Consider the following 26,554-nt stretch of genomic DNA (forward strand, 5'->3'; position numbering starts at 1 on the left):
GGAATGTTGTATCTATGTTATTTATTTGGGTTTGTTCCCTGCAGCGGTAATTGTACGCAGCACTGAGAGATTACAAAGAGATAATAAACAAGACATCGAATAATAATAATTTATTAAGTATCCTAATGAATAGGCCAATATTATAAACAGGTGATTGATGTCACTGCACTATAGGCTGAATAAAACGTTTTGTGTTCACTGAAACTTCCATTTCTGATTTCAACATAGAATAATAACATAATTTAATTATTAACACAATGTAGCCTAGTTCGATAGTCTATTTTTAAAAATCCACTCTTTCTGCTGAAAATAATAAAGGTCTGTTGTCTGAATATGTGACCAAATGTTTAAAAGTTAAAATGAAAGGATAAAAAAAAAAAATAATGTTATTAGCCTTAATTTATGTTCATATTATGGCACTTTCATCTGAGATCTGAAGCACACTTTGGGTAGGACTTCACCAGAGAAAAGTTTGAAGAGACAAGAGAGCTATTTGGCTAGCTGGATGCTCAAAAAGTCCAACCAACGGAGACATTTTACACCAATGAGAGCATCCATTTCAACAATCGGTCCCCCATATGGCAGTGTAGCCCCTCCTCCAGACCCTATCCCGACAGAGGAACTCATACATGCTCCAGGACAGTGAAGTGGAGCATTATTGCCAGCTCTTTAGCCCATACATTCAAAGCGAAAAAGGTCTCTGCTACTTTGTTTGAGAAAGATTTTGCCACCTGATTTTAGAACTGTCGTGTGGAAGTGTGTGTGCATGCATATCTGTGGAATAGACTACGGTGTGCACGAGACTGTCCAGGAGTGCGCGCGTGTCCACCAAACAGGTGACCCTTGTTTATGGTCGAACCGACGTTTGACGTTACATATCCCCTGTTTGTGGACAATGATTGCAGTCCACGGGAAAATACATCTATTGCTTGTTTCCCTTCAAGAGCACGTTTGAAGACAGAATAGTGGACACGCAGTAGCCTATTATTTCCCCTGGGCAGCTCTGAAGCCTCAATCATCATCCAAGTGTTCGATAACAGCATCCTAGAACGTACCTCCCAGTTCTATTTTGCCAAAGTGATATTGCTCTCTCGTTTACTCTGAAAAGAACACCATTGGATTTGTGTATTAAATGTACGGGATCCAGGAGCATCTGATAAGAGACGTCAGCGGATTAAAAGAAAGAACTCTAGGAGAGGAGATGGATCCAGTCCGGTCCTGGGTGCGTAATGTCGGTGTTGTGGATGCTAACGTAGCAGCGCAAAGGTACAGTACACCTTCATGTTCTCAAGTCCTGTAGTATTTTGACGAAATACACGAATCTTTCGTATTGGCAACTAAGCACAACATAAAACAGTTTAACGCACGTATAAGAAATTGCTTTAATGGATGATTAGGTTAGACTTATTTAAGCATGCAAGAGCAGTCAATGTATTATGCACATGGTTTCAACAATTTCTATATCCTAAAGCATGCTATGCTCGGGAAAAAATGATAAAGGTAAATGACAAATAGCCTACCAGATGGCGCACAGATCACCGTAACATAGCCTATAGACTAGCCTATAAAAGTGACCTGTGGTGCAACGCAGTCAAATATAAAGTATTGTTGTTGATTATGCTCATGGCTCTTGTGTGATACTCATTTACCCTAAACTTATCCAGACTTGAGATGAAACGAAAAAACAACAGGTTGTCTTTGGGAGTAAGTGGCCCGGGCGTAAAGTTGACAATTGTGTAGAAAAATCTATCTCAAGCATCCCTGGCTTTCTGTATGCTGAGTCCTGATTTTCCGGTGTGCGCGCTGTCAATAGCGAGTGGTGGCAGTGTCACAAGCAGCATGAAAGGGATATAACAAAACACAACAATAAAACAAAAACGCATTCTGTCACGAAAGTGACCGCACGGGCCGGAATAATGTTAATTTAGTGAGGATTCCACCTCTTGGGTATTGATTTGTAGGCCTATAGGACGCGCATGAAATGCTTTTGACGGTTGGAATCTGTTATTTTATCCATGTTGAATTATCTACTAAAGATTTTATATCTCCATCCAGAAATTCTCTTATCCCCATATATTAGGCCTATAGCCAATAATGACGATTTAAATTGATGATAATAGCCCAGAAATAATAATAATAGGCCTAATCATAATAACAATAACAATAATAATGATAATAATAATACAATTATGTTGGCCTGTCTACTGAAATATTAATCAGTAGACAAATTCATATTCGTATTATCATGTGTTTCCCCCAAAATCAATTAGTCTACCATTATCTTATTAAAAAGTTTTTCAAAACTTTGACAGTGTTTTTCATACTGGTTTAAAATTAATTTTTGTGTATTCATAATGTTAAAATACTCCAGTAGGTTACATCTACAGGGTGTTATGATAGCCTTGGTATAAATGATGTAGCCTTCTTTTCAAAGGAGAACATGCAAAAAAGTAAGCATGCATACAAGGTAGCTTAACATTTCTTTCAAAGGTGTATTTGCCTAAATAAACAGTTTTTTGGCAACAGAACAAACTTTTGTAGTAAATTGAAAACTTCTGTAATTTGGTGTATTCGATTAAATAAGGTTATGGCTGATATTTCAAATGAGCGTTAATCCGATCACAGTCTTTTCCTATTTTACATGTATTTTATGCAACCGAAACACATTTGTTGATTGAAACCCTTTTCAATTGGTCACATCATGAATAGCACCTTTTCATAATACTCACCAGATAGCAGATATAATATAACTTTCCCTGAATGTACTCTGATGCTTCTCAACCTGTAGGAAAATTTGAATTTTCCGTCTTCTTCCAAGCCTAAATTATGCAGCGATACAATAATGGATACATGGAGGCTAGACACAATTATCCTATCAAAAGCACATTTTCATTTATGTCTGACTTTGGACCTTTTCTCCTTTCACTTTTCGAAGGTCAACGATGAAGATCAGCATGAGTGCCAAAATAACTTTCACAGTAGACCTTTAAACTTCTTCATATTTTGCAGCGTCGAAAAAAACACAGCCTTTATCTCACCCAGTGTAAGAGGCGAAACATCAATAAACAATCATTGTTAATTAAGCTCTAGGCCTTCACGCTTGGAGCAAGTCAAACTTTGACCCACCCATTAATTACATAAACACTGCGAGCACTTCATGCTATTTTTTGGTACATGTCAACATTTTGATTTCATTCCACCATCGATAATTCGCGATTTCCCAGGTAGGTCATGCATAGAAAGTTAGTCATTGAACCCAATGCGATTCTTGAATTGTTGCTAACAAATAATCTAAATGACCTTTTGTGAAAATTAAGCATAAGATGATTGCATCATACAGTTAGGCTATATAAGCTGTTTATTCTTACAATCTTAATGAAGCATTTAAATCAAATAGTCTATAATTCCTTTAATGGGTTTCCCCACATTGTTTGTTCAGTGAGTATTTTCAAAACAAATTTCCTCCATTTTGCCATTCCTGACTAATTCATGTTGCAATGTTAAATCTAGAAATGAATGATTCTGTTGTAGTCTATACAGTTCACCTTAATAAACAGTGACTGGAGTTGTAATGTGCCATCACTAGCACATTAGAGGTTGCTGCCTATATACATGCACTTGAAATCACTGTGCCTCTTTAATAAATAGAACACTAGTCACTTTAATAATGTTGACATATTTTGAATTACTCATCTCATATGTATATACTGTATTCTATTCTATTCTACTGTATCTTAGTTTAAGCCCCTCTGACATTGCTAGTCCATATATTTATATATTCTTAATTCCATTCCTTTACTTAGATTTGTGTGTATTGGGTATATGTCGTGAAATTGTTCGATATTACTTGTTAGATATTACTGCACTATTTGAGCTAGAAACACAAGCATTTTGCTACACCCGCAATAACATCTGCTAAACACGTGTACGTGACCAATAAAATGTGATTTTGATTAGATTTTAAGAGTGTTTGCTATGTGTGACAGGATTGTGATGTAGTGTAAGTGAATTTCCCTCTCCTCTCCTCTCCTCTCCTCTCCTCTCCTCTCCTCTCCTCTCCTCTCCTCTCCTCTCCTCTCCTCTCCTCTCCTCTCCTCTCCTCTCCTCTCCTCTCCTCTCCTCTCTACAGTGGTGTAGCTCTCTCCAGGGCCCACTTTGAGAAGCAGCCACCCTCTAACCTGCGCAAGTCCAACTTCTTCCACTTCGTCCTGGCACTCTATGACAGACACGGACAGCCTGTAGAGGTGGAGAGGACTTCCTTCGTGGACTTTGTGGAACAGGACAAGGTGTGTGTGTTTGTTTGTCTCAGTTTGTTGACTGTGTGAGTATATTTGTGCATATTTCTCCATGGATTTCTCTTTATTACGCATGTCCTCTGTGTTCGCTATTATTGAAATCAAATCACAAGTCTCAAGTTACTTTCCATAAGTTTACAAGAGAGAGTGAAGAAAAGGTGGCAGCTCTTACTATAGAAATAGAATGAAGATTTATCTGGCTATTACAGCAAATGCAGCAAAACTTTAAGCTGACCACATTTACACATTTACACAACCCATAGCAGGACATTTCTATGCAACCTGTAGTGTACAGGCGTTTAACTTGACCTTCCACGTCCCCTATAAAGCTGAGCTTATTGAACAGCTGACAGCTCCATGTTACAAGCCTCCCTCTCAATGAGATGAGCTGATGGTGAGCGATTGAAAAATAATACCTAATGACTAATGAACAGCCTTACTCATTAGTGGGACATCACTACTTGTAAAAATGCAAATTACGCTGGCCTCTGTTAAGTTTTACCGTGACCAAATCATCAAAGTCTCTTTTCCTCCCACCCCCACATTCTAAATACTCCGGAGGGGGGAGAAGTACATTCCTCAGGTCAGACATTGGGTCAAAAGAAGGAGAGGAAGAGGTGCAGAGTGGCAGTCAGATTGAGAGGGAGAGAGAGGGAGAGAGAGAAAGAAAAGGAGAGAGAGAGAGTTTTGAGAGAACAAGAGAGACAGACAGAGAGCGACAGGGCAGGGGAGGGGTACACTGCATGGTGGAAGCCTTATGCCCAGTGTTGATGGATGGTTTTGCCTTGTGGTTAAACTCGAGCTGGGAGTGTGAGGCTTGTGGTCCAAACTGGTAACAGCTCTCCCCTCGAGAGAGAGAAAAGAGGGCACTGTCCTGTCAACGGAAGTTCAAACACGGTTTTGTTTTACAGACAGAGAGAGAGAGAGTGTCAGTGCTAATGCCAGGGCTGAGGGCTATCAGTGTTTCCCCTAGCACCACACACACAGCCAGGTCAAGGCAGAATGATATGATGGCTGCAGAGGAGTTCATTTTCTGCATGTTTAACCTGGCATCTGGTTTTGTTGTTATTCAGAGGTAGAAGGGTGATACAGAGATATAAATGTTCCTCTGAATATTTACTAAACATTATGTTCCAGTCTCTACTGTATACTGTACATTTCTCTCTTTCTTACCTTCGCTCATCTCTCTTAATATGTTCATTTATTTCCTTCCTCTCTTATCTCTTACTTTCTCCCTAGCTCTGTCTTCCTCTCGTATCTCTTACTTTCTCCCTAGCTCTGTCTTCCTCTCTTATCTCTTACTTTCTCCCTAGCTCTGTCTTCCTCTCATATCTCTTACTTTCTCCCTAGCTCTGTCTTCCTCTCGTATCTCTTACTTTCTCCCTAGCTCTGTCTTCCTCTCATATCTCTTACTTTCTCCCTAGCTCTGTCTTCCTCTCATATCTCTTACTTTCTCCCTAGCTCTGTCTTCCTCTCATATCTCTTACTTTCTCCCTAGCTCTGTCCTCCTCTCGTATCTCTTACTTTCTCCCTAGCTCTGTCTTCCTCTCATATCTCTTACTTTCTCCCTAGCTCTGTCCTCCTCTCGTATCTCTTACTTTCTCCCTAGCTCTGTCTTCCTCTCGTATCTCTTACTTTCTCCCTAGCTCTGTCTTCCTCTCATCTCTTACTTTCTCCCTAGCTCTGTCTTCCTCTCATATCTCTTACTTTCTCCCTAGCTCTGTCTTCCTCTCGTATCTCTTACTTTCTCCCTAGCTCTGTCTTCCTCTCATATCTCTTACTTTCTCCCTAGCTCTGTCCTCCTCTCGTATCTCTTACTTTCTCCCTAGCTCTGTCTTCCTCTCGTATCTCTTACTTTCTCCCTAGCTCTGTCTTCCTCTCTTATCTCTTACTTTCTCCCTAGCTCTGTCTTCCTCTCATATCTCTTACTTTCTCCCTAGCTCTGTCTTCCTCTCGTATCTCTTACTTTCTCCCTAGCTCTGTCTTCCTCTCATATCTCTTACTTTCTCCCTAGCTCTGTCTTCCTCTCATATCTCTTACTTTCTCCCTAGCTCTGTCCTCCTCTCGTATCTCTTACTTTCTCCCTAGCTCTGTCTTCCTCTCATATCTCTTACTTTCTCCCTAGCTCTGTCTTCCTCTCATATCTCTTACTTTCTCCCTAGCTCTGTCCTCCTCTCGTATCTCTTACTTTCTCCCTAGCTCTGTCTTCCTCTCATATCTCTTACTTTCTCCCTAGCTCTGTCCTCCTCTCGTATCTCTTACTTTCTCCCTAGCTCTGTCTTCCTCTCGTATCTCTTACTTTCTCCCTAGCTCTGTCTTCCTCTCTTATCTCTTACTTTCTCCCTAGCTCTGTCTTCCTCTCTTATCTCTTACTTTCTCCCTAGCTCTGTCTTCCTCACTTATCTCTTACTTTTTCCCTATCTCTGTCTTCCTCACTTATCTCTTACTTTCTCCCTAGCTCTGTCTTCCTCTCTTATCTCTTACTTTCTCCCTAGCTCTGTCTTCCTCACTTATCTCTTACTTTTTCCCTATCTCTGTCTTCCTCTCTTTTTGCTCAGAGATGACGGCTCCCTGGGTTATTGGACCAGAGAGGATTCCTTTGAGACCAGTTAGCAAGAGACTGGAAAGGGAAAGAAAGAGAGGGATAAAATAAAAGAGGGTGGTGTAGAGCCATGGGGAAGAAAGGATGGAGGAAGGGAAGTTTCTCTGTCAAGGTCGACTGCTGCTCACTCTCGCAGCACTACAGTCGTTTCCACTCACTGGAATATCCAGAGTAGGCCTACGCACACAGACAGACACATTGCGCACATGCACACATACGCACACACGCGAGCTTGTGTGCACGTTCACTGTTGCATAGCATACATGATAATGGGTACACTCTATTTTATTTGATCATACAGATCCCACGGCTTTAGGATTTCACGTCAGATGTGCTGCAGTTGAACTTCTAAAAAGAGGAGCTAACTCAAGGTTAAGCACCCAGCTCTGGAGCCCAGTGCAGGGTCCCATCTGGGGGTTTGAGCCTACAACCCTGGGATCCCCACACCACTCCCAGGGAAGGATGAAGTGCAGGATTAGAGGAGCCTGACTCTGCTTAACTGTGCTTAGTGATGCCCAGATGTACTTAACTGTGCTTAACTGCGCCCTCACCAGTGCTATAACTGCATGACTGCATCTGTGCGTTTGTCTGTTTGTCTGTTTGTCGTCTCATTCTAAGGAGCAGACGGGAGAAAAGACCAACAACGGCACGCACTACAAGATACAGCTTCTCTACAGCAATGGTGAGTACACCTTCAAATCATCAGCCATAGCATCAGATAGCAGCATGTCCCATTCATGTCAGTGTGAGAACGTGGCCACTCGGGTATTGATGTTCTGTGTGGTTTCATGTCTCTTGATTCTTTGTCCCAGAGACATTTTAGTGTCTGACCACTTCAGAGTGGGAGGAGGAACAGGTTGTCCTGAGACTGGACCACAGACCAAACACTATTCCGCATCTTAATGGTATGGTCATGGAATGGACATGATATGGAAATAACCACTTCTCATGCGTTCCAAATATGAGAGCAAAAAGCCCACTTGAACCCCCCCCCCTCTCTATCCCAGTGGTCTTCTCCCAGCCCCAGATGTAGTTGTGTGTGGAGCTGCTTCCTTGCCCATAAACAGGGAAACAAGGTACACAGTGCCCCACAGGGTGTTACAACATCAGACAAGGGATATGCAAAGAGATTTCTGGTTCCCATTAGCCTCCACTGCCCCTCCTCTGCCATCGCCGTGGCACCCATGGGAGAGGAGATAAAAGACATGTACCAGAAAGACCCCCACCATACACACTCATACACATACACTGTACACTGTACACACATGCCTGCCTTTACACCCTCCCTTTCCCTTCCCCTTCCCCCAAGCCATACCAAAGGCCTGCAGATTGAGACTTTGATGAAAGGAACCCGTTTCAAAAGCAGTATTCTGCATAGGCTTCATAATAAAATCCCTCTGATAAAACGTGGTGCTCTTCAGACGCAATTCATTACATCGACGGCAGCTTTCAAGGAAGTAAAACCAGTAGTTTTGAAGCACCCAGAGACCAAAGGTTCAGGTGTTTTCTAAAAGCATGCTGGGAGGCTCTCTGTCAGATCCCAGAGCTCCTAAAGCCCTCCACTGCTCCTCATCTGACCTGTATGGATGACCCAGGGAATGGCCATTCTGGGAATCAAATAAATGTCCCGTCTAAAACACTCATATCACATGCCTTCAGGATTAGGTTGTCGTTGTGAGATGAGTCTAGTTTAGTTTCCTTTACTGATTGTGTATGTGTCTGTGTGCAGGGGTTCGTACGGAACAGGATCTTTATGCACGACTTATTGACTCAGTCACTAAACAGGTAAGGAGCCCTGTTTGCCTTGACTGGATTTAGCCTGCTGTGGAACTCCTGATTACAGCTTGATTGATTGCACATGAAATCTAATTCCCCCATCTAATTCCCCCATCACTCGATCTCCCTCTCTCTCAGCCCATAGCATATGAGGGACAGAACAAGAATCCTGAAATGTGCCGTGTTCTGCTCACTCACGAGGTTATGTGCAGGTGAGCCACACACACACACACACACACACACACACACACACACACACACACACACACACACACACACACACACACACACACACACACACACACACACACACACACACTAACAGATGGAGGAAATCATATTCATCAAAATATCCATCACCCATGTCTCTTTGTTTTATCTTGATGTGTCTGACATGTGGTATGCCATTTGAAAATAGACTGGGGTTGAAGTGAAAGTATAGCCTGTCTGTCTTCAGGCTTGTTACAGTGTGAGCCCCCTGCTGCCTTCTCCTGTAGCCCCCGTGTCCCCCACCAGCTCCTGTTTCTCTCTGGAGCATCCCTCATGGACAGGGGGAGCTACGGGGGCCAGACTTCCTTGAACCTCCACTGAAAAATGTTCAGGGTATAATTAACCCCCCCAACCCCCATCACCACCCTAGCCCCTTACGTTTTACGTGGACAATGGTCCACAATGGAACCCTGTTGAAACATAAGAATTAGAGTAGTTTCTCTGATTTCTGAAAGCTTTAGTTTCTAACAGAGTGCATGGAAACTATGCATAATGTGTAGAAGGCATAAGACAGCGTGGCAGCAATGGGTCAGGGTGAAAGAAGAGGGCTGCCGTTATGGTGCTTTAGTAAGACTGGGCTTCCTCACTATGCATGCAGTGTTTTTGGAGTTAAGGAGGTAGGAAGAGAGGGACAGAGGGAGAGAGCGAGTGAGTGCTGGGGAAGTGGGGCAGTGACCCAGGGTTTGAGGGCAGGAGGGGGAAGGAGAGGGGGATTTGGCAGGGGAAGAGGGGCTAAGACTGAGTGGGCTTTGCCATTGTTTAGCCAGCAGATGCCCGAATGTGACTCACAGCTGGCTAATAACAGAGCCGGGGAGGCAGAGGGCAAGCGTCACAGCTGGGGAGTGAGGCCGTCTGACAGGGGGCGGAGGGGGGGCAGAGGGGGGCAGGGCCAAGCTGGGACACGAGAGGGGTGAAGCGAGGTGTAGGAGTGGCAGATGGTTAGGGGTGGGGGCACTTTTTGTTATGCAGCGGAGGGGACTTGGAGGGGGGGCCGGGGGGCCAGCAGGCTCCACAGACAGGACTGCTGACGAATTGTAGGATGCTGTGTGTGTGGGTGTGTGTGTGTGTGTGTGGTGTGTGGTGTGTGGTGTGTGGTGTGTGTGTGTGTGTGTGTGTGTATGTGTGGGTGTGTGTGTGTGTTGATGTGTTTGTCTGTGGGTGATTGGGTGGGGGTTGAGTTTGATTTCGAAATCAATGTGACAGATTGCCAGGCTGGCTTTTCACTTCTGAATAATGTCTCCCTGTTTGTATGGTCCGTTGTTGTACCTTTTCTCCCCTTTCTTTTATTCTTTTGTCTCTTTCTCCCCTCCTCTCCTTTGGCCCTTTTTGTTTCCCTGGATCAGTGCAGTCTGGAACGGTGGACGGGCCAGAGGAAAGATCAGTACTGTCATGCTGGTTTGTTTCACTCACTGTGTTGTGTTTTCTGGTTGTTCTTTTGGAACACAGTCGCTGTTGTGAGAAGAAAAGCTGTGGAAACCGCAACGAGACGCCCTCTGACCCAGTCATCATTGACAGGTAACAGCACCTGTCACCCGCTCACACAACCCTGACAACGTCAAACACCCCAATTGAGCCTGTGTTCCACTGTCTCCCCCTCAACTGTCCCTCTTATGCCTCTAAGATGTCCAGACATACTCAGATGCAGAAATACTCACTACTCACACAAACATCAATTCATGGATGCACATTAACATTTACTCAGAGAGAGAGAGAGAGAGAGAGAGAGAGAGAGAGAGAGAGAGAGAGAGAGAGAGAGAGAGAGAGAGAGAGAGAGAGAGAGAGAGAGAGAGAGAGAGAGAGAGAGAGAGAGAGAGAGAGAGAGAGAGAGAGAGAGAGAGAGAGAGAGAGAGAGAGAGAGAGAGAGAGAGAGAGAGAGAGAGAGAGAGAGAGAGAGAGAGAGAGAGAGAGAGAGAGAGAGAGAGAGAGAGAGAGAGAGAGAGAGAGAGAGAGAGAGAGAGAGAGAGAGAGAGAGAGAGAGAGAGAGAGAGAGAGAGAGAGAGAGAGAGAGAGAGATCCAGATCCAGATCCAGATCCAGATCCAGATCCAGATCCAGACAGATCCAGATCCAGGTGATTAGATCTCACAAATAAGCTGTTGTTTTTATGGCCAGTAAAGACAGAGGGCCTAGTGGGAGAGGAATGGTTAGTGGGGGCAACGGGAGAGAGGGCAGGGTGTGGATGTGTAAGGGTGATGGTGAGGTGCATACATGTCTGCATGTTAAATATGTGTGCAAGTGTGTACAGTCCGTGTGTGTACTTGGGAGCTCACCCTCTAGGTCTGTGTTGCTGTGCCAGATGCCTTTAACCCCATGGAGTCGATGTCCACGCCCCCGCGGAAATCTAATTAGCGTAATAAAACATTCCCATAAAAAAATATATGTTTAGGAGCCCCCGAGTGGTGCAGCGGTCTAAGGCACTGCATCTCAGTGCTAGAGGTGTCACTACAGATCCGGGTTCGATCCCGGGAGGTGTCACAGCAGGCCGCGACTGGGAGACGCATAATTGGCCCAGCGTCGTCTGGGTTAGGGTAGGATTTGGCTGTCCAGGATATCCTTGTCCCATCATGCTCTAGCGACTCCTGTGGTGGGCCAGGTGCATGCACGCTGACACGGTCGCTAGTTGGATGGTGTTTCCTCCAACACATTGGTGTGGCTGGCTTCCATGTTAAGCGAGCAGTGTGGCTTGGCAGGGTCGTGTTTCGGAGGACGCATGGCTCTCAACCTCTGTACGGGAGTTGCAGTGATGGGACAAGACTGTAACTACCAATTGAATATAATGAAAAAGGGGTAAAAAATAAATCAATCTGTCAGTTTAAGCTAGAGATATCAGTTTATTTTGCATTGGATGCGTCTCAATCCCCCACAAGCGTCTTGAGACTCGCCTGAAGTCGGTACAGCCGATCTGCCAACTTCTGTCTATAACGTCCGAACAGTTTAGGCTACACAGTAATATGACCCCTCTGTGGAAGGGTGAGACTCTCATGAACAAGTACATGTTGGTTGTTTTGCCTGTCAAGACTCGTCTGAAGGTCTCGCGGTACCAGTTGAAAACATTTATGGAAGTATATATGGAGACTGTTTAGTGACAAAAATAAGGGGTTAAATACATGTAAAAAATATATATCTTGGATATAGGACAGACACTTCAGAACAAACATCCTTTTTGTTGGGAGACTATCTGTTGTTCCATGTAGTTAATCTCTTATTCAATGCATTTGTATGGGCTAATAGAAGTAAGGCCAAATATTATTTTTTTTATACTTGAAGGGGTCTTAAAATTCAAAATCAAATAGCAAAATGATCCTTGGTATGACCTTCTTAAAACAATTCCATATAGCTTAGTAGACCCCCCCCCCCTCCCCCGGCTTAGACAGGGCTTAGACTGTAATGGGTTAATGGAGTGCACCCACCCTGTGAGTGTTTATGACACTGAGGCATGCGTCTGTGATAGTTAGCGTCTCTGTAGTATACCTGTCACTGCTAATGTAAGCATCGGTGTTTGTTAGTGACTGTGCTGCTAACACATGCAGATACTGTACACTCTGTCTGTCTGTCTGCCTCCTTTGCACTGGTGATCAGCACACAGAACACTGTGACCGCCCCTTGCACTTAGTCCACACTGTCCTACAAAAAAAAACTCTGTACACAGTCCTAAACTCCTGCCATATATACTGTATGAATAAAAAACATCCCTGTCAGAATCATGAAGAGTTAGGGTCTATCATGCAATGTGAGGGTTCACACATATGTCTTGTCTGCAGCCTCCCCAACTGACAGCCAGTTATCAGGCTTTAGGGAGACAGAGCATTACCTTAATCGGCATGTGTGAGGGCTTCCACGTCCCAGGGATTTTGGAAGTCACACAGGGTCTGCATGGAGTTAACCACTGTGATGAATGCTCTTAAGCAGACCTATGTACAATAGTTTTTCTGTGATGTCATCTCTTCAACCTACATCGCCCCTCCCTCCCTCCCTCCCTCCCTCCCTCCCTCCCTCCCTCCCTCCCTCCCTCCCTCCCTCCCTCCCTCCCTCCCTCCCTCCCTCCCTCCCTCCCTCCCTCCCTCCCTCCTAAAATACACTCACTTCATACATGTCAAAGATTTCTCTCTCTTTTTCTCCTCTGTTCAAGCTGGCTGGCTGTTGACAGTGTGTCTCAGAGGATCTCTGCTGAAGATAGTTTTCATATAACGGAAAAATTGGGCTGTTGTCTTTTGGATTTTCCCAGAATCCCTAGGAGCAGCTGTTTTTCTCATTTAGTGCATTACTTTCCCAACTATCCTTTTCCTCCATCTTCCATGGCTAAACCTCTCCAAAGATTGTTCATAAGTAGTGCAGGGGGCTTGTGAATTGGAGGATCTGTATCAGTGTGTGGGCCTGTGCAGGCTGATGGTGGTGCTGTGAGGATGGTTTTAAATGGGATCGTTGACCTAATCACACTGTGCCCATCCAGACCTGATAGGAGCTTTTCCCTCTTGACAGGCTCATGGATCCCTCTCCTTGGGGAGCAGCCTATTAGCAGCTATGTAATTTGGGATAAGCTGTTGGAATTTGTTGCACTGTGTCCTTGCAGAAATCCCAATGTATTTCTTGTGGCTTTGTATGTGTGTATGTGTGAGAGAGGGAGAACGTGTCTGTGTGAATATGCCCATATGTACATTGTTTGTGTGTACATAAATTCATGTATTTTTCTGTTTGTGTGTGTTTGTGCATGGATGTGCACAGATGTTTATTTATTTATGCATTTATAGTGTATGGATGCATGTGCAATTGTGTGTAGGTGACCCATTGCCTGACTTTTACCCCTGTCACTGCTTGGGGCCTAGATTATTTGTGTGTGTGTGTGGTGGGTGTGGGTGTGGGTGGGGGTGGGGGTGTGGGTTGTTTCTGAGGGTGCAGTAATCATCCTCCTGCTCCCAGCCCCAACACCTGTTCTCCAATTAACATGCAGCGTGCTGGGTGGGGCCCACCCTCCCTACTGCCACCCCCCCTACTGCCACCCCTACTGCCGCTGAATCGCTCTCATCTCTCTTTTTCAATTTCTCTCACTTTCCCGCTCTCTCAATCTCTGTGCTTCTCTATCTCTCCTTTTGTCTCTCTTTCTCTCTCTCTCTCCATCTCTCTCTCTCTCTCTCTCTCTCTCTCTCTCTCTCTCTCTCTCTCTCTCTCTCTCTCTCTCTCTCATGCTTATACCAGTGTTTCTACCACACTCTTTCTATCTTTCTTTCACTTCCTTTCTCTCTTCCTCTGCCTTGTGTTCCCTTATCCCTCTCTCTCCCCCTCATCCTAGCCCATCAAATTTTGTGATAATTAGGCAGTGTCATTAGGACACCTACCCAAGTACAAGGGAGTTTGCAATTCCCCAAACGGCCCAAACCCCCTATTTTCTAATCTCCTTTCCATATTGTCCCCCCCCCCTCCCAATCCCCTCCTGCTGCTCCGCTCCCTCCTTCTCCCTAATCCTGATTTGAGTGAAAGGGGAGAGAGGAGATCACAGCTGATCCATAGGGAGGGATGGATGCAGGAGTGGGGGTAGGGGGCTTGGAGGTGTTGGGGGTTAGTCAGAATGGGGAGATGACTCTTTAAGACACCCTTACTCCTATTCATATAAAGCACTGATCAGGTCATACTGCTTGCAGCGGTTACTAGTCTTGTCATTGTTGAATATGTCACTCACTCACTGACTATCTTATGCAATTGAGGGGGACCTCTTTGTTTTGAAGATGTAAATTATCTTTGATTGATTAATTGACTGATTGATTCCTCTGTTTTGCCAATTTCAAATTGTGGATGACATTCACACGTGCCCTGTTGCTGAATGACTCACTTGTGATTAAATGATCTGTTTCAAAGAGAACTGACTGTATGGCTGTAGCATAGAACTCCATACTCCATTCTCTGATATGTTCCGTTTTTTTTTACAGGCCTTGCTGTCACAGCTTTTGCATTGTCTGGGTTTGATATTTTCTCAGTGCTTGTCTAACTTACATATACCAGAACACATCCCTGTGTGTGTCCCTCCCTCCTCCAACCTAAGGAGTTCTACTCTCTACTCAGAGACAGACAGGTCAGTTAACAGGGGCATTACTGCCAGATGACCCCTGACCTTTAGAGAACTATATGAGCGCTAGCCTCTGTGTTTATAGAGGAGCATGCTTTACAACAGAGACAGACAGTCAGTATTAGTGCTAGTGTTTGTAGGAATGGGAAGTTTGGATTGGTTAATGGGAGGGGGCAGGGTTGGAGTGTATGAGCGTGGTTTTACATTTGGGTAGGAGGTTGGAATCAATAGATGGTCATAAGGAAAGCATGAAAGATCCATCGTAAGGGAGGAGACGGGAGGCAGGGGAGGAGAGAGTCCGGAGAGGGGATCAATGGCATTCACTATCTCACTAATTGATCGTGTTTTCAGGAAGGGTCTTTTTTTAACAAGCCAGCACTCTGAGGAAAGAGGAATAATCAATGGGAATTTTCCAATTTTGTCAATATCGCTTTTCCCTTCCCCCTTTCAAAACGACAAGCCATTTCACAAAGACTGGATGCAAGAGAGAGATACATTAGTTTTCCTTTCTGTCAATGAGAACATACAAAATCCTCCTTAGCAAGTTTTTTTCTTCTCATCAATTAGACCAGATAAATCCTTTCCTATGTGTTAAATGATAAAAACTACTTATTATAGGCAGCAGTAATGGTTGTGGTCAAGCCCACTTTTAGAAATGGGATTAGAGCTCCCTTGCGAAGACTTCAAATAGTTGACCCTAAGAGGAATCCATTGCTCTTCATCTTGTATTATGGGCCGTATTGATCTTCTACTCCTGATTCTAGTTATGTGCACGTTTGGTTGTTTTGTCTGGCCGTCACATAGCAGCGAATGAAAGTGGGCACACGGTTGCTTTTAAATCAATATACACTAAATTGCTTTTACTTCTAGAAAATAATGTGGGTCAATTTCTAATGTCTTCATTTGGATGAGGATTATTTCAGTGAATGTTTTGCACGTGTTATCTGTTGGAATCGACACGGATTCCTCTGGACAGTTTGACAATATAGCATTCAGATATCATTTGTTAATTTGTATCTGAATGCCTTTCTTCAACAACCACATCTGTAACACCATGCCCAAACCGGACGCGCGCGTGCTTCCTCGTGCGCCATCGTGCACTAAATGATTTTGTCCCCCCCACACCAAATGCGATCACGATACGCAGGTTGCAATATCAAAACAAACTCTGAACCAATTATATTAATTTGGGGACAGTTCGAAAAGCGTTAAACATTTATGGCAATTTAGCTAGCTAGCTTGTAGTTGCTAGTTAATTTGTCTTATTTAGCTAGCTAGCTTGCTATTGCAAGCTAATTTGTCCTGGGATATAAACGTTGAGTTGTTATTTTACCTGTGCACAACGTCCTCTACTCGGACAATTAATCTACACATTAAATGGTCAACCGAATCGTTTCTAGTCATCTCTTCTCCTTCCAGTCTTTTTCTTCTTTGGACTTTATATGGCGATTGGCAACTAACTTTCATAATAAGGTGTATTACCACAACCGACCGACCGACCGACCTCAGTTCATCTTTCAATCACCCATGTGGTTATAACCAATGAGGAGATGGCACGTGGGTATATGCTTCTAAAAGCCAATGAGGAGATGTGAGAGGCAGGACTTGCATCGCATTCTGTGTCACAAATAGAAGCAACTTCTATTGTAGCGCCTGGCAACGCAGATGCTCGTTGATGTGCACGAGCAGTGTGGGTGCAATGACTGAATAACATGTATGTGTAAATGTATTTTGCGACGCGAGCGGTGTGGTCAGCATGTCAGGGACTGTTTGACAATCTGTCTGGATCTTATTTTCTGTCTGTTTCTGCTTGTCTGTCTGTCTGTCTGTCTGTCTGTCTGTCTGTCTGTCTGTCTGTCTGTCTGTCTGTCTGTCTGTCTGTCTGTCTGTCTGTCTGTCTGTCTGTCTGTCTGTCTGTCTGTCTGTCTGTCAGCCTGTCTCTCCCTTCTTTCCTTCCTTCTCTCCCTTTCTCTCTATCTTTTCCCCTATGCTGCCTCTGTGTGCTGCCTCTGTGTGCTGCCTCTGTGTGCTGCCTCTGTGTGCTGCCTCTGTGTGCTGCCTCTGTGTGTTGCCTCTGTGTGTTGCCTCTGTGTGTTGCCTCTGTGGCGTTCTGAGCTCCTGTACATCTGTGTTGGCAGGTCCCTGCTCCCTGTGTGAGCTTGCCTCTTAGCCTCTCACGGTAATTTTAATGGAGGGGAACATCACCCGCCCCTCTCAACAGAGCCCCCGGGAACATGCAGGGAGCAGAGCTTTTGGAAAGGAACATTAAACAACTGGCCAAAAAAATGGAAACAGCAACCATTTTTGACTGTGTCAGGGGGTCGAATTCCTCACCTCTCCCAGATGCCTAGTAGAAGCCAAATGGCCCTGTTACCTCATCATATGTCCTCTTGGAGATGTGAACAGTGTCAGTTTTAGAGATTGTTCTCACGATCACAGAATCTGTAACTCCTTTAGCCGTGGAGCTCAGAGTAGGATGACATGGTCTCCAGCAGCAGTGCATGTCAGAGTGGAGATCCTAGTTAACAGACCTATTGGCCCCTTCTACCACCACTACCTCCACCACCTCCTCCACCTCCACCACCTCCATCACCAAGACCTCCACCACCCCCACCACCCCCACCACCACCTCCACCACCCCCACCACCTCCACCACCTCCACCACCCCCACTACCACCACCTGCACCACCTGCACCTCCACCACCTCCACCACCTCCACCACCACCTCCATCTCCACCACCAAGACCTCCACCACCACCTCCACCATCATCTCCAACCCCACCACCACCCATGTGTAGTCTGGACATCCTTTCCACAATGGTGGTTCCTTCCGAGACCCATTTTTTATTTGTCCCAGAGAGCCCTGATTTTAGGGGAAGGAGGAGGAATCCTGCATCTGAATTACACAGATCAATGGCATGACAAGCCGTCCATACAGGCTCATCTCCACTACCTCTAGTAGCGTGCCATGTATTCTAGCCAAAACATATACAGCCCCCACAGGCACTCACTGAGCCAGCTATAGCTACAGGCACAATCTACCTACATGCTGATCCTATACGTTCTCATTATTACAGCTATACATCTGTAATGTCTTTAAAGACACACACACACACACACACACACACACACACACACACACACACACACACACACACACACACACACACACACACACACACACACACACACACACAATCCCTCCAGTCCCTTCACTTCCCTGTCACAGGCGCCTCGTCTCCCTGGTGGCTGGTAGTGTCCAGTCCCTCCAGACCTCTGTCAGGAACCCTTCAGACAGGGGACTGGCAGTGAGTGGAGACAGAGATGGGGCCCAGCAGCTCCACTGCACACAACACCACAGGCTGGGCCAGTCTGAGCAGCTGGCACAGGAGTGGCGGACATCTCCTCCCAGGAGGCAATGAGAGGAGGAGAATGACAGACAGACAGACAGAGGGAGGGAGAGGGTGCCACTGTCTGGATTATCAAATACTCACTGACAGGTACTGCTTGTAAGAAACACAGAGAGAGAACACTATTCAGAGTCAGGAGTCAGAATTCATTTTGTGATGTACGTGGTTTTGGTGATGTGGTCTCATGTGAACCAGGAAGACCCACGACTCAAATACAGACAGGAAGTGAACCATGAGTGGCAGATTAGATGACTGAATTGTGCTGTCACCTTTGGCTGTGTTGGACTGCGTTGGGTTGGGTGTCGTGGCTTGAACCCTAACACTCAGAACAAGCATATGTTGTTTTCTTAGGGAGAGCGCACAGAGGGGGAAGTCGGAAACGGAGCGCAGCAGAGAAATGTTTTGACAGGAAATGGGAATGGACTGCAAATGGGCTAATGTGGGTGAATGACAGGGGAATTTAGGGAGGGGGAAAAACATGGGGTTTGGAAGGGGGCTCATAGCACTGAAAATGGCCACACTCTCCATGAGTGGCTGGGACCGGGCGCTGTGTTACTGGGACAGGGAGAGGGGAAAGCAGCTTCCCATTTGTCTGGCCACTAATGGGTTTCACCTTTGGTAGGGCAGCACTCTCAGGAGGCCAGATTAGCATGATTTATTTTAGAGTACTGGAGATAATTTGTGTGTACATGGATGTGTGTGTATCAGAGTTTGTGTGTATCAGAGTTTGTGTGTATCAGAATTTGTGTGCACATGGATGTGTGTGTATCAGAGTTTGTGTGTATCAGAATTTGTGTGCACATGGATGTGTGTGTATCAGAGTTTGTGTGTATCAGAATTTGTGTGCACATGGATGTGTGTGTATCAGAGTTTGTGTGTATCAGCATTTGTGTGCACATGGATGTGTGTGTATCAGAGTTTGTGTGTATCAGAATTTGTGTGCACATGGATGTGTGTGTATCAGAGTTTGTGTGTATCAGAATTTGTGTGCACATGGATGTGTGTGTATCAGAGTTTGTGTGTATCAGCATTTGTGTGCACATGGATGTGTGTGTATCAGAGTTTGTGTGTATCAGAATTTGTGTGCACACGGATGTGTGTGTATCAGAGTTTGTGTGTATCAGAATTTGTGTGCACACGGATGTGTGTGTATCAGAGTTTGTGTGTATCAGAATTTGTGTGCACATGGATGTGTGTGTATCAGAGTTTGTTTGTACATGGATGTGTGTGTGGAGCCTCCAAGCAGGCATGCATGTGTGTCAAAGGCCAGAGTCAGAGGCCAGTTAGAAGTGGTATTTAGGAACAGGGGCTGTTATCTTTGGCTGGATGCTGGTGCGTAGGGGTGGGGCAAAGAGGTGTGGGGGATGGATAGGGGGTCAGTCAGTCCCCCATATAAAGGTCTTAAATTTCACTAACGATTTAACGATGCCCCCTGGCGCTGGCCCGGACCCAGTTTGTTTGTTTGTTTGTCTGTTTGTCAGGAATCTGGACAGAATTTATTTCCCAGCGAGGACTCAGATTTCCCTTGTATCCCCCCAATCGTCCTCATCATACTCCCCCTTACCGCCTCAAAGCACAACATTTCAAATAGGCCTATAGCCCTATTTACCCCTAAAACATGCATATCAAAGTATTTAGAGAGATGGAATATTAGACGTGCATGCCATGCTCTATGGTCATAGAGTAATTATAACAACCTGTTATTGAAATGGGTGCATTAGAGGCAGCTGTTTCTATAATATCTAGTAGCCCTTAGAGCAACACACGTCTGTATATGCATTCTGATATCGTTTTTGATGTTTTATGGTCGTGTGTGTGTGTGTGTGTGTGTGTGTGTGTGTGTGTGTGTGTGTGTGTGTGTGTGTGTGTGTGTGTAAATATTCTTGATGAATCTGTCAGGGCTGAGGGCAGGGGGTGATGTGTCCGCTGACAGCCTCCCAGCAGGCATGCTGTGCGCCCAACAGTCCCCCTGCCCTTCCTCTATCCCCCTCCAACCCTTTCCTCTCTCTTATTCCCTCACTCTTCTCCTGCCCTCCCTCCCACTCTCTCCCGCTCCTCTCTATGGCTCCACACATTTGCTGTGGATTAGCTACGGACAGTAAATTACAGCACCCTGGACCTCTGAGTGATTCCATACCGATCTCTACACACGTTCCACCTCTCCCTCCCTCCTTCCCTCCCTTGTGCCATTATCCAGTTCTACCCTCTGTCTCTCTCTCTTTGTCTGTCTGTCTGTCTGTCTGTCTGTCTGTCTGTCTGTCTGTCTGTCTGTCTGTCTGTCTGTCTGTCTGTCTGTCTGTCTGTCTGTCTCTCTCTCTCTCTCTCTCCCTCTCGCTCTCGCTGTCTGTCTGTCTGTCTGTCTGTCTGTCTGTCTGTCTGTCTGTCTGTCTGTCTGTCTGTCTGTCTGTCTGTCTGTCTGTCTGTCTGTCTGTCTGTCTGTCTGTCTGTCTGTCTGTCTCTCTCTCTCTCTCTCCCTCTCCCTCTCGCTCTCGCTCTCGCTCTCGCTCTCGCTCTCGCTCTGTCTGTCTGTCTGTCTGTCTGTCTGTCTGTCTGTCTGTCTGTCTGTCTGTCTGTCTGTCTGTCTGTCTGTCTGTCTGTCTGTCTGTCTGTCTGTCTCTGTCTGCCTCTCTTCAGTCTGATCTGTTTTTCTCCCTTCTATCTGTCATTTCCGTCCTGGTTCCTAGATTCCCTCAACCCTGTCAGAATTCTCTCCCCCTGTCTCTCTGTCTCTCTTTTTCATTTTACTTCACTCCTTCCTTCATTCTTCTATGGTGTCACGCTACACAGCATTCTTTCTTTTACACGCCCCCCCTCTATTCCTCCCTTCGATCACTCTCTCCCACCTTCTCTCTCTCCCACCTCTCCTTTCTACCTCCCTCCCCCTCTCCTTCCTTCTCTCTCTAGAAACAGATGTTGTTTGTCAGATCTTATCATTACTGGCTAATTAAGAAGACATCTCCTCTCATTCTGTTGTTGTTTCTCTCCTCTCTCTGACGTCCATCTCTCTGTCTTTGTTCTTCTCTGAGGCGGGTTTGGGATGTGCTGTGGTATGTGGGTATTTAATACTCAAAGGTGATTATCGGCTCATGAAAGCCTATAGGTTTTGACAGTGTTAGGAGGACAGTATCTAGGAATCATCGTTATGTGTATTGGAGGGAGCACCTGATACATTTCTGATGTACATTTGTGCATTTTGACATTATTCATGCTGCTTCAGTTAGAAATACCAGTTTTGGGTCATCAGTGTTGTGTGGGGATTATAAAGGTCCTTATTGGTATGTATGAGACCTTCCCATACACAATGGGCTGCTCAACGACTCCAGTGTGACAGTTTGGAGAGAGTATTTTGAATCTTCATCCCATAGGACTCACAAAGCATGCTGGGAAAGGTCAGGCTACTGATGTGAGGTCTATTCCCTATCCTGGATGAACATCCACGTTCTCTCCAGCCTGGATCTCTCTGTGTATGTCTCTGTCAGTCTGTCCAGCCATAGATTCATATAACTAAATATACCTACATTCTCTCTCTCTTTCTTTCTCTCCCGCTCTTGTTATTATGCCAAGTGTTGGCCGTTGGAACAACATTCAACTATTTAAAAGATTAAACCGATACCATCAGGCCAGCAGTGATGTTGTTAAGTCATTTTAAGACCAAGGTGATGCAATGTTCAAAAAGTCCACGTTCGCACTTATCAGGAGGGTCCATCAGCCCCCATCCATGTCCCTCTATTACACTGTCCCCCCTTCTCACCCCTCTCTCACCTCACTGCCCCGCCTCAACTGAGGCACTTTTGCGGTGTCAAGCCTGATGGTTGTACAGCACTACCAAGCTCTATAAATCAGTACTAGGGGTTTAAATGTTTGGCTTTGACACAGTTCTCAAGTTTAGAGACGGGTGGGCTGGGTTTTGGTCTGGGGCCGCAGGGGTGAGGCTGGGCTGAAATGGAGAAGGGGCCATGGGGGCAAATCCAATCCAGCGGTCAAACTTTAAAAGGAGTCCTCATTCCCCATGCTCTGTTTCAGTCTGTGTGGCACCTCTCCAAAGAATCTAGCCGCTATTTTTGATACCACAGGACTATCTGTGAGTGCTTCCCTTCCACCAATGCTGACGAATGCTGCCGCCAAAACTGCGACCGTTTGTTCTGACCTCTGCTGCTCAAAAAATACATTAAAACATAGAGAATATTTCAGTGAGTGCAGGTTTTTCCTTCCAGTTTATGCCTTTTGAAGCCAGCACCCAAAGATCTTTTGGCACTACAAACATTTGAGCTAAGCACGCCAATTTGTCTTTCCATTGATTTGGTGTACCTATCTCCACCCATCACTCAGTGGTCTTGTCTGTCAGTGTGTGGTTGTTAGTGTGTGGGTATGCCTGACCGTCAGACCATGAAGACAGGTTTAATCCCTGGATCAAAACAGCCATCAATGAGAGACTAACATGGGCCATATTATAGATTATGATAGAGTGGGATTAGGAAAGGCGGGGGTGCTAGAAATGTGAGAGGACAGAGGTGCATTTTTATTTATTTAACTAGGCAAGTCAGTTAAGGACAAATTTTTATTTACAATGACAGCCTACCGGGGAACAGTGGGTTTACTGCCTTGTTCAGGGGCAGAACGACAGATTTTTTACCTTGTCAGCTCAGGGATTTGATCCAGCAACCTTTTGGTTACTGACCCAACGTGCTAACTACTAGGCTACCCATAGCTGTGCACCCAATAAAACAAATCTAAAATAAGTGAAACCCCTGCTAAAACAAGTTGCTAAGGGTTGGTTTGTCGAGTACTTTTAAACATACAAGGCAGTTTGGAGAGAGAGGGGAGTGAGAGAGGGTTAGGGTTATATAAAGTATGTTAAGTAAAGGTGAGAGAAGGACTAGTACGATTTCTGTACTAAAATACAAGTTAGTAGGCTGGTGTGAATGGTCCCGCGGTGATATGCTACAGAGGGGGTATCAGTTCGTGGAGGGTTCTCTATGCCCCATTAGCAGTGTCAAAGGTCACGTGCCCCGGGTGTTAACCCTGGTGACCAGTCTAGCTTCCAGTCTGCCAGGGGACCCTGGGATCCAGGGGTATTTATTACCTCCTCCCCTGTTTCCCTCCTCCCCGTCCTCCTCATCCCTCCCCAAATCTCCCCATGGAGGAAAACAAAACACCCCCATCCCTCACCACAGCCCACTCCATGTACTAATTGGATGCATATCCATACATTGATGCATGACGACCCATCTGTAGATTTCTGCATCAGTGTAAAATATTCATAGGTCAACTCTGGCCTATGCAGAACTCGGCCAATAGACAGGAGCCTTGGAACTTGACCCAATACTCATATTTTGTGCATACATTTCAAGTTGCGTTTACATGCATTTGATTTTCTATTTGAATGTGCACGTTTATTATAGAGTTTGTTTGTGTGTATGTAATGTTTGTGTGCGTGCATGTGTGTGTGTGTGTGTGTGTGTGTGTATAAGTTAATGTTCTCAGTGTGTGAGTGTGGCAGAGGAAGGTCCTCAGCATGTCAGTATGTTTTAATGCCTCACATCTGGTTTCCTAATTTTCTTCCCCTACCCCCCCACCATGTCAGGACACTGTTTTGTTTTTCCAGGGTGGGGGGCGATGGGGGGGATGTCTGATGAGTGATGGCCCTGAATACAGGACGTCAACATTCCCCCCTCCTCTTTTTGTCTCTCCCTCTCTTCTCTCGCTGTTTCAGCCTTTTCTTCCCCACCATCTATCCCCACCTTCCCTCTCTTCTTCCTTCATTCTCTCCGCCTGTCTTCTAAATACTGATGGAAGGAAGATCATGCTTCTGACTTCTGATCTCTACACACGTTCCACCTCTCCCTCCCTCCTTCCCTCCCTTGTGCCATTATCCAGTTCTACCCTCTGTCTCTCTCTCTTTGTCTGTCTGTCTGTCTGTCTGTCTGTCTGTCTGTCTGTCTGTCTGTCTGTCTGTCTGTCTGTCTGTCTGTCTGTCTGTCTGTCTGTCTGTCTGTCTCTCTCTCTTTGTCTGTCTGTCTGTCTGTCTGTCTGTCTGTCTGTCTGTCTGTCTGTCTCTCTCTCTTTGTCTGTCTGTCTGTCTGTCTGTCTGTCTGTGTCTGTCTGTCTGTCTGTCTGTCTGTCTGTCTGTCTGTCTGTCTGTCTGTCTGTCTCTCTCTCTTTGTCTGTCTGTCTGTCTGTCTGTCTGTCTGTCTGTCTGTCTGTCTGTCTGTCTGTCTGTCTGTCTGTCTGTCTGTCTGTCTCTCTCTGTCTGTCTGTCTGTCTGTCTGTCTGTCTGTCTGTCTGTCTGTCTGTCTGTCTGTCTGTCTGTCTGTCTGTCTCTCTCTCTCTCTTTGTCTGTCTGTCTGTCTGTCTGTCTGTCTGTCTGTCTGTCTGTCTCTCTGTCTGTCTCTCTCTCTTTGTCTGTCTGTCTGTCTGTCTGTCTGTCTGTCTGTCTGTCTGTCTGTCTGTCTGTCTCTCTCTCTCTTTGTCTGTCTGTCTGTCTGTCTCTCTCTCTCTTTGTCTGTCTGTCTGTCTGTCTCTCTCTCTCTTTGTCTGTCTGTCTGTCTGTCTCTCTCTCTCTTTGTCTGTCTGTCTGTATGTCTGTCTCTCTTTGTCTGTCTGTCTGTCTGTCTGTCTGTCTGTCTCTCTTTGTCTGTCTGTCTGTCTGTCTGTCTGTCTCTCTTTGTCTGTCTGTCTGTCTGTCTGTCTGTCTGTCTGTCTGTCTGTCTGTCTGTCTGTCTGTCTGTCTGTCTGTCTGTCTGTCTGTCTGTCTGTCTCTCTCTCTCTCTCTCTCTCTCTCTCTCTCTCTCTCTCTCTCTCTCTCTCTCTCTCCAAACTAAATGCTCTCCATTTTAATCCTCTCTCTCTGTCTCTGACGGTTCAAATCCCTCCCAAGTATTTTATTGAAAGATGATTGTCATCAATGCAGCTGTCCCAAAACAGAGGACCAGGCTCACATGAGATAAAGGGACTGTCCCACAGGAAGACAAGGTGGCGGGAACTAGTCCAGTTGTGTGGCAGCGTCATATGATCCATATAAAGCAAAATATTGTAGCTAAATCTATGCACCATAGCCTACAGATCTAATACACGGATACAGACACTGATACAGCTGTGACTAATCAGCATATAGATAGTGATATGTGGTGTGTCTCTGTGACATGGCAATTTAAGCCAGTTGAAATGAAGGTTGATAAATGCCAATGAAAGTTATTGTCAGGGGTCCTGTGCAGCTTATGTGCTAGCGATATGATTAAGGCCATATGTAATGGCTCAGCTATGTTTAACAGATGCCTCAGATAGGACTGACTGAGGCTAAACGTGGTCTGTCTGACAGTCAATGCCTAGGTGAACATGGAAGAATGAAACAATTATGGAGTTAAGTTTGTAACTTTGCTGTTATTGCAGTGTCATGACTTACTCTAGTTTTTTCTGAACTAGTTTTAGTTAAGCAAGTTGTCACCCTGCGGATTGCTCTCCCCATGCTGTGAGACCTGTGTTTAGTCTTGGGAACTGAAGCAGATGCAGACAAAGGGGATTTGGAGGCCTTGACAGAGATACAGAGGGGAAAAAACAGACTCCCCATGGAGCCAGTGTGGAAATTGATCCCAAGGCTTAAGACTTCGGCATACCTTTTGTTTGTGTTTCCTAATCAGGTCTTTGAGGAGGGTAGTGGGGAACGCCAGTTGGAGGGGTCATAGATATTTACTGATTTACATTAATGACAACTGAACAACTCATAAAATATTAAACTTGCATCTCAACTTGTCACAGAAAGTTACCCCTCCCCCCAAATGAATTTCATAATTGAATTAGTGGGGTAAATATGAATTCCAGTGACAGTTGGTTATGGAATAACCACTTTGAATATGAGAGGCAAAGCTGCAAATGCATACCTCTAAGCCACAGTATAGCTAAAGGAGTTCTCCTTTGAAAATGGACATTCCTCTCCACACAGTTTCCTTCTGACATCCAGATCACCTCCAATGCTTAACAAGGCCACCTCCTCTCTAGCCTGTGGGTGGGGAGGTGTGTGGGCGTATTACATTACCAAAACAAAAACAAACAACCCCGATATTAAACTTTTGCGACCACAACAGAGGCGGGGGAAAAACAGAGGGTCCTCGACTTCTTATTAATTATGCAAGATTAGTCTAATTATA

At 45.3% G+C, this 26,554-nt stretch overlaps 1 protein-coding gene across 6 annotated transcripts in view; it reads left to right on the forward strand.

Annotated features, from left to right (window-relative positions):
- The first annotated feature begins 1,132 nt into the window (after positions 1 to 1,132).
- LOC120054775 (transcription factor COE2) overlaps positions 1,133 to 26,554 on the forward strand; it is a 39,076-nt gene continuing 13,654 nt past the window's right edge. For 4 of the 6 annotated variants that reach the window (XM_039002393.1, XM_039002415.1, XM_039002424.1 and 1 more), the window contains exons 1-6: positions 1,133 to 1,266; positions 4,130 to 4,286; positions 7,516 to 7,579; positions 8,627 to 8,682; positions 8,812 to 8,885; positions 10,390 to 10,458. In XM_039002393.1, coding sequence (XP_038858321.1) covers positions 1,133 to 1,266; positions 4,130 to 4,286; positions 7,516 to 7,579; positions 8,627 to 8,682; positions 8,812 to 8,885; positions 10,390 to 10,458 — 554 coding nt within the window. The remainder of the gene's footprint in view (positions 1,267 to 4,129; positions 4,287 to 7,515; positions 7,580 to 8,626; positions 8,683 to 8,811; positions 8,886 to 10,389; positions 10,459 to 26,554) is intronic. The other 2 variants (XM_039002400.1, XM_039002408.1) reach the window with 2 other exon arrangements.

This window comes from Salvelinus namaycush, chromosome 1 (genome assembly GCF_016432855.1).
Source record: "Salvelinus namaycush isolate Seneca chromosome 1, SaNama_1.0, whole genome shotgun sequence".
Lineage (NCBI taxonomy): Eukaryota > Metazoa > Chordata > Actinopteri > Salmoniformes > Salmonidae > Salvelinus > Salvelinus namaycush.